Below are 8,685 nucleotides of genomic sequence, written 5' to 3'. Positions count from 1 at the left end.
CTATACTTGGCCAAACTAGTCTGACTTCTAAGGAAATGGGTATCCACCCTGAAATAATTGATTCAGATTATAAGAAAAAAGATTCAAATTATGATGTCCTCACAGATACTATGACAATTCAAAAAGGGGGACAGAATTGCCCAATTACTTCTTTTACCTTACGTTTGTATTAACTCTTCTAATGGCAATCGAAAAGGTGGATTTGGGAGTACAGATCAAAAGCAATCCTTATGGACATCAACAGTATATGAATATGCATGACTAAATATAAATATCAAAATTAATGACAGAAGATTTTCTGGTCTTCTTGATACTGGATCTGATATTACCATTATTTTCAAACATTTATGGCCCAAATCTTGGCCTATACAGAGACTTTCTCACCAAATTGCAGGGATTTCTCAAACAAAATACAAGAGGTTTATCAAAATGTCCAAATATATCCATATGAGGGACCAGTAGGCCAGCCTGCAACATTACGACCTTATGTAATAGATGCACCCCTTAATTTAATAGGAAGAGATTTACTTACGCAATGGCAAACTCAAATATATATTCCACATTTTTCCTAGGGGCTACCACTCATTTAACAAACAATACATTATTAAAATAACTTGGAAAAATGACGAGCCTATTTAGACAGAGCAGTAGCCCTTTACAAAAGAGAAATTTGAAGCTGCTAAAGAACTTATAGATACACAATTGAAAGTAAAACATATTGAGGAATCTTGTTCCCCTTGGAATTCTCCCATTTTTGTAATAAAAAAGAAACCTGGCAAATGACATCTTTTAACAGATCTTCGAAAAGTTAATACATCTACGAAACCTTTGGGTGCATTACACCCAGGAATTCCATCACCTACCACTATTCCTCAAAACTGGTATATTATTATTATAGATTTACAGGATTGGTTTTTTACTATACCTTTACACCCTCTAGACGTAGAGAGATTTGCTTTCTTTCTTATCATAATTATTTCGGGCCTCATAAACGGTATCAGTGGACTGTGTTGCCTCAAGGAATGATGAATTCTCCCACCATGTGTCAATATTATGTAGCCAAAGCCCTTGCCTGTGAAAAAACAATTTCCTGACTTTCTTGTTATTCATTATATGGATGATGCATTGTTTTCAGCTCCATCTATTTTAGAAACTCAACAGATGTTTGACATAGATCAACAATGCTTAAAAGCTTCTAAATTAATCATTGACCCTGAAAAGATTCAAATATCTACACCTTACTATTACTTAAGATTTGTTGTTAATAGACAACATATTACTCCCCAACTAACACAGATTCGTGTTAATAAATTATTAACCTTGAATGATTTTCAAAACCTTTTCAGTTCAGTTCAGTCGCGCAGTCATGTCCGACTATTTGCGACCCCATGAATCACAGTACTCCAGGCCTCCCTGTCCATCACCAACTCCCGGAGTTCACTCAGACTCATATCCATCGAGTCAGTCATGCCATCCAGCCATCTCATCCTCTGTCGTCCCCTTCTCCTCCTGCCCCCAATACCTCCCAGCATCAGAGTCTTTTCCAATGAGTCAACTCTTCGCATGAGGTGGCCAAAGTACTGGAGTTTCAGCTTTAGCATTATTCCTTCCAAAGAAATCCCAGGGCTGACCTCCTTCAGAATGGACTGGTTGGATCTCCTTGCAATCCAAGGGACTCTCAAGAGTCTTCAACACCACAGTTCAAAAGCATCAATTCTTTGGCACTCAGCCTTCTTCACAGTCCAACTCTAACATCCATACATGACCACAGGAAAAACCATAGCCTTGACTAGATGGAAGTTTGTTGGCGAAGTAATATCTCTGCTTTTGAATATGCTATCTAGGTTGGTCATAACTTTCCTTCCAAGGAGTAAGCGTCTTTTAATTCCATGGCTGCAATCACCATCTGCAGTGATTTTGGAGCCCCAAAAAATAAAGTCTGACACTGTTTCCACTGTTTCCCCATCTATTTGCCACGAAGTGATGGGACCAGATGCCATGATCTTCATTTTCTGAATGTTGAGCTTTAAGCCAACTTTTTCACGCCCCACTTTCACTTTCATCAAGAGGCTTTTGAGTTCCTCTTCACTTTCTGCCATAAGGGTGGTGTCATCTGCATATCTGAGGTTACTGATATTTCTTCCGGCAATCTTGATTCCAGCTTGTGCTTCTTCCAGCCCAGCGTTTCTCATGATGTACTCTGCATATAAGTTAAATAAGCAGGGTGACGATATACAGCCTTGACGGACTCCTTTTCCTATTTGGAACCAGTCTGTTGTTCCATGTCCAGTTCTAACTGTTGCTTCCTGACCTGCATACAAATTTCTCAAGAGGCAGATCAGGTGTTCTGGTATTCCCATCTCTTGAAGAATTTTTCACAGTTTATTGTGATCCACACAGTCAAAGGCTTTGGCATAGTCAATAAAGCAGAAATAGATGTTTTTCTGGAACTCTCTTGCTTTTTCTATGATCCAGCGGATGTTGTCAATTTCATCTCTGATTCCTCTGCCTTTTCTAAAACTAGCTTGAACATCAGGAAGTTTACGGTTCACATATTGCTGAAGCCTGGCTTGGAGAATTTTGAGCATTACTTTACTAGCGTGTGAGATGAGTGCGATTAATAATTAACCATTCACAATTGGTTGTTTACAATTGAAAACAAATGAGGAAATGAAGAATATGACTAAAACAATTTTTTGGAAACAACATAGTTTTCTAAATCTGCTATAGAACTATGTACCCAAAAAGAAAAGGCATTTTACAATGTTAACAAGTAGTATGTTTCAACTGTATTGCAGAATACATGCTAAAAGACCATCATCTGTAAATGACACATAAATTAAGATGTAAAATAGTCACCAGTTTTCTAACAGCCAATAACCAAAGCAATCCCCACCTATGTTGTTGTTCAGTCGCTCAGTTGTGTTTGACTCTTTGCGACCCCATGGACTGTAGCCCACTGGACTCCTGTCCATGAGATTTCCCAAGCAAGAATAGTGCAGTGGGTTGCCATTTCCTTCTCCATTGGATCTTCCTGACCCAGGGATCAAACCTGCATCTTCTGCATTAGGAGGTGAATTCTTTACCACTGAGCCACCAAGGAAGGCTAATCTCTAGCCATGCACTAATCTTAATTACCTGGTTTAATGGCACCAAAATATAATAAATAAAAAGTGAGTGCTTTGTGTATTTATTGACTAGGGAGATACAATATTGCTGAACAATGTTGCAAGTGAAAAGCATACAAGATATAATGTAGTTGAGGTTTGACAGAAAACAAAATTCTGTAAAGCAATTATCCTTCAATTAAAAAATTAATAAAATTTTAAAAAGATAATGTAGATAAAGTCATATCATAAAGAACATGACAGAATATAGATATTACCTTTTTTAAACAAAAGTAAATTTTGAGTATTTACTATAAAACATGCACTACTGCCCAGACTAGTGAACAATACAGTCAAGACGGCTAAAGGTGATCCCAAGAAAGCAAAGGGCAAGATGTCTGCTTATGCCTTCTTTGTGCAGACGTGCAGAGAGGAACATAAGAAGAAAAACCCAGAGGTCCCTGTCAATTTTGCTGAATTTTCCAAGAAATGCTCTGAGAGGTGGAAGACCATGTCTGGGTAAGAGAAGTCAAAGTTCGATGAAATGGCAAAGGCGGATAAAGTGTGCTATGATCGGGAAATGAAGGATTACGGACCAGCTAAGGGAGGCAAGAAGAAGAAGGACCTTAATGCACCCAAGAGACCACCGTCTGGATTTTTCCTATTCTGCTCTGAATTCCGCCCCAAGATCAAATCTGCTAACCCTGGTATCTCTATTGGAGATGTGGCAAAGAAGCTGGGTGAGATGTGGAATAACTTAAGTGACAGTGAGAAGCAGCCACATATCAACAAGGCAGCAAAGCTGAAAGAGAAGTATGAGAAGGATGTCGCAGACTATAAGTCTAAAGGGAAGTTTCATGGCGCCAAGGGTGCTGCTAAAGTTGCCCGGAAAAAGGTGGAAGAGGAAGACGAAGAGGATGAGGAGGAGGAGGAGGAAGAAGAGGATGATTAAAAAAAAAAACTGTTGATCTGTCTCCTTGTGAATACCTTAGAGTAGGGAGCGCCTTGATTGACACATCTCTCACCCAAGATGTGTCTGTTGCCCTTATTAGGTTTAATTACCCAATTGGATCATGATCATATCTTAGTCTCTCAAAGTGCTCTAGCAATTGTCAGTGGTTTACATTAAGTGGCCATGGGTGTCTGGAGCACCTGGAAACTATATCAAAGTTGTACATGTTTCCAAACATTTTTAAAATGAAAAGGCTCTCGTGTTCTCCTCACTCTGTGCACTTTGCTGTTGGTGTGACAGGCATTTAAAGATGTTTCTGGCATTTTTTTTTTTTTTTAATTTGTAAGGTGGTGTGTTAATTCTATGGTCATTGGCTAGAAATCCCGAGTTTTCAACTGTACATATCTATAGTTTGTAAAAAGAACAAAGCAACCGAGACACACTCTTGATGCTCCTTGCTTGGTGTGGAGGCTGTGGGGGCCATGCCTTCCGGAGGGGCTGTAGCTCAGAGCGTGCACTGTGGGGCTGGACCTGTGGACACTGCAGTGGGCATCCATTTCGCTTCAGGTTGTATTGTTTTTGTATACAGCGACATAGCATCCCGCTGCCATTCTTAGCTGTGGTGGGGGTCGGGGGTGGGGTCAGAAGGCATGAGAAGTGTTTTGGATCCTTTTTAGTTGAAGTGTGGTAGTTTTAAACTGTTTTTTTTTTTTTTTTTTAAACGAACTGTAGAACTGTTCATTGTCAGCAAAGCCAAGATCTACTGCACCAGTGAAAGTTCAAGAACCTTCTGTACTAAACACGATCTGCAATGTTCTGTTATTTTTTTTGTATGTTTAGAATGTTGAAATGTTTTTGAAGTTAAATAAACAGTATTACATTTTTTAAATTGTGCTTAAAAAAAAAAATAAAACATGCACTACTGTAAGCCAACTGGCAGCACTAATTTGCTTTAAAAGGCTTGAGGTAAATTAACATGTTTTTCTCTAATCAGAGCAGGAGACACACCCAATTGGCCCACAAAGTGGTAAGAGAACCAGAATATGAATCTGAACCTACAGACTGAGAAAACTTATTTGTAAACATGACTAACCACTGAATGAATACATTAGAAAATATTAAAAAAGAATAGAAGGAACTTAGAAAATATCAAGGAAGATACAAGACAGAAGTAGTCCATTTAACTATTATTCAACCATCCCATCTCAAAATGGGTTGTGAGTCATCATGGATGCACAGAGTGATTTAGGTCATGTCCTGAGAAACTTGTTCAATAAATGACCAGACATTATCTTTACAGTGAGAGTATGTAGAAGGTGGAGGGATGTGGTAGGTAAGAATAATGTTTCCATCCATATCAAAGTACTATGGGAGGAATGGTCAGGACTAAGAAAGGGCCTGCGTAGAGCATAGGGCACACAGGTTTATGTCAGATATCAGCTTGTGACTGCATGTCTTTGTGAAAATAACTGAGAGCACAAACTAATATACTGACCTTAAAAGAAAAGAACTGGTTCAGCAAATTTATGGGCATTATACTATGGGTATGGGACAGAAACAAGAGAGATTTTTAAAGTGACTGTGATATATGGAGAAAGCAGGATAATACCTGTTATACTATTTACAATGTAATGTATCCAACTGTGGATTTTGTATGTTACAATGGCATGCTTATATTCAAGAAAAACATACATAATATTCCAGGATATTGTGTAAGAATCTTATTAGCAGAAATCAGAAGGAAAATCTAGGAAAAGGCTATCTAAACCTGGGTTCCTCTGTCAAATATGATTAATCTCTCTATTGGACATTTATTTCATTTCTTCTTCCACACATGTTCATCTCAAGATCGAGGAGTATCAAAGAAAAGGAGGGATTGAAACTGACTCTGGAAGACCTTCCCAGTTACAAAAGCCTTTCTGAGGCATCCAACTCCTTTTTGTAGAAAAAGGCTTTATTCTCCTAGACCTTCCCTGAGTTCAAAAGAGCAGATTCAAACAGTTATTAATGCATAAAAGGATCATACCATGTTCAAGTGGGATTTATTGCAGGGATGCAAGATTTTTCAATATCCACAAGTTAATCAGTATGATACACCACATTAACAGTAGAAGCCTAGAAACCATACGATGATCATTGGATGCAGAAAAGGTTCTGACAAAGTTCAAGTGCCATTTATGATAAAAACCCTTTAGAAAGTCAGCACAGATGGGCCCTACCTCAACATAATTAAGACTGTATATGTCCAACATACAGCTAACATCATACTCAACAGGGAAAAACTGAAAGCATTCCCCTTAACAACATGAATAAGACAAGAATGTTCACTATTGCCACTTTTATTGAACATATTTTTGGAAGTCCTAGCCACAACAATCAGAAAAGAAAAAGGAAAGGAATTCAAGTTAAAAAAAAATAAAAAAAGAAGTAAAACTGTCACTATGATGCTACACACAGAAAATCCCCAAGATGCCACTAGATGACTACTAGACCTCATCAATGAACAGAGTAAACTTCCTGAATACAAAATATACAGAAAACTGCTGTTACGACTGAGAGACTGAACTTAAGAAGGTTTCCAATGCATTTGGAAGGGAAAAAAAGAGACCTTGGAGTTTATCTTTGTTAGATGTTGAAATCTCACTGGGGCATGTACATCAGTGTACACATATGCTCTTTATTATTAGAGTTTGGAGATGACAGTTTTTGGGCTGGCTGAGGTTACTATGACTGATAAGAAGTTGTCTTGAAACCGGTTTACTGCTTGGGCCCTTCATGTGTATTATTCCATCTTAAACGCATGAGTTGTTAAACCTTGGAATCTTTCTGGGGATTGCATAGCACGATGGGTGGAATTTTATTGCATGTGTGGATTGTGTGTTGAACCAGATGAAATTTCATAAGGGTCTTTCAACCTAGAAGGAAAATGGTGCTAAACTTTGATGGCAGAGGGATTTCGTTAGGGAGGGGCCATTAAATCTCATGATGTAAGGAAAGATCGGGCTCCCCAGGTGGTGCTAGTGATAATCACCTGTCAATGCAGGAGACATAAGAGATGCAGGTTCGATCCCTGAGTCGGGAGGAGGGCATGGCAACCTACTCCGTGGGCAGAGGAGTTTGGTGGACTACAGTCCATAGGGTCGCAAAGAGTCAGACATGACTGAAGCGACTTAGCTCCTGGCACAGGGAAGGATTATTTGTGGACTCCGAGGACCATCAGCTCCATAGCAATCTGTAGCACAAAGGCTTATTCTGGAGATGATGCAGCTGCTATTTCTTGTTGCCAGTGCAGTGGGGTTCTCTCCATGTCTTTCCAAATCACATGCATGTGCCACGTACCTGCACAATACAGCTACACAGGGACTCATGTGAATGGTTGATGAGAATGTAAGTAGTACATGGAAAACAGTACAGAGGTTCCTCAAATACTACAAATAGAACATGCATAGGGCCTCACAGTCTCACTTCTGATTATATATCCAAAGGAAGCAGAATCAGTATATTTTTAAAGAATATTTGTTTATTTATTTGACTCCAGTGGGTCTTAGTTGTGGATCATGGGATCTTCATCGCATCACACAGGACTTTTCATCGTGGCATGGGGGCTCTGGAGTACGCAGCCTCTGTCTTTGCAGTGCCTGGGCTTAGTTGCTCCGCCTCATGTGGGATCTTATGTCCCCATGCTATTTCTGAGGCTGGTATATCTGAGGCTCCAGAAGCAAAAGCAAGGAGAAGGCAATGGCACCCCACTCCAGTACTCTTGCCTGGAAAATCCCATGGACGGAAAAGCCTGGTAGGCTGCAATCCATGGGGTCGCACACGGTCGGACACGACTGAGCAACTTCACTTTCACTTTCATGCATTGGAGAAGGAAATGGCAACCCACTCCAGTGTTCTTGCCTGGAGAATCCCAGGGATGGAAGAGCCTGTTGGGCTGCCGTCTATGGGGTCGCACAGAGTCGGACACGACTGAAGCGACTTAGCAGCAGCAGCAGCAGCAGCAGAAGCAAAAGCAAGGGTGTGCCCTGCTTTTACAAAGGATTGAACACGAGTTCTCTTTCTTGCAAGGCAGATTCTTAACCTGGAATTCCTGTGACCACCAGGAATGTCCTGTGAAAAATCAGTGATTTGAAGGAGATACCTGCATTTGTATAACCAATATTTCTTTATTCACAACAATCATTTGTTGTAGAAATAACCTAAATGTCTGGTGACAAATAAGTCAATTATAAAAACGTGTGTGTGACAGCCTTCCCATGTATTACTATTGGTAAAGGACCACCTGGCACTACAGGAGACATGAGACGAAGGTTTGATCCCTGGGTTGGGAAGATGCCCTGAAGGGGGGCATGCCAATCCACTCCAGTATTCTTACCTGGAGAATCCCATGGACAGAGGACCCTGGTGGGCTAAGGTCCATAGCGTCACAAAAAGTAGCACACGACTGAAGTGTCTGAGCACACAGCACATGAGACAGACTGGGACCTGAGACCCTTTAGTGCAGGGCTTGCTCCTGGACAAATGTCTCCTTGGGTTGCTGCTGCTGCTGCTGCTAAGTCGCTTCAGTCGTGTCCGACTCTGTGTGACCCCATAGACGGCAGCCCATCAGGCTCCTCCATCCCTGGG

The 8,685-nt window shown here is 40.3% G+C and overlaps 1 protein-coding gene across 1 annotated transcript; it reads left to right on the top strand.

Moving 5' to 3' along the window:
- The first annotated feature begins 3,441 nt into the window (after positions 1-3,441).
- On the top strand, positions 3,442-4,676 carry LOC129632047 (high mobility group protein B3-like). Its single transcript, XM_055553483.1, has one exon. The coding sequence runs from the start codon at positions 3,652-3,654 to the stop codon at positions 4,057-4,059; it is 408 nt and encodes a 135-aa protein (XP_055409458.1). The 5' UTR covers positions 3,442-3,651; the 3' UTR covers positions 4,060-4,676.
- Positions 4,677-8,685: the final 4,009 nt, after the last annotated feature.

Source organism: Bubalus kerabau, chromosome 17 (assembly GCF_029407905.1).
Source record: "Bubalus kerabau isolate K-KA32 ecotype Philippines breed swamp buffalo chromosome 17, PCC_UOA_SB_1v2, whole genome shotgun sequence".
Classification (NCBI taxonomy): Eukaryota; Metazoa; Chordata; class Mammalia; order Artiodactyla; family Bovidae; genus Bubalus; species Bubalus kerabau.
Note: the sequence above shows the minus strand (reverse complement) of the source record. Positions and strands in the feature narration are given on the sequence as shown.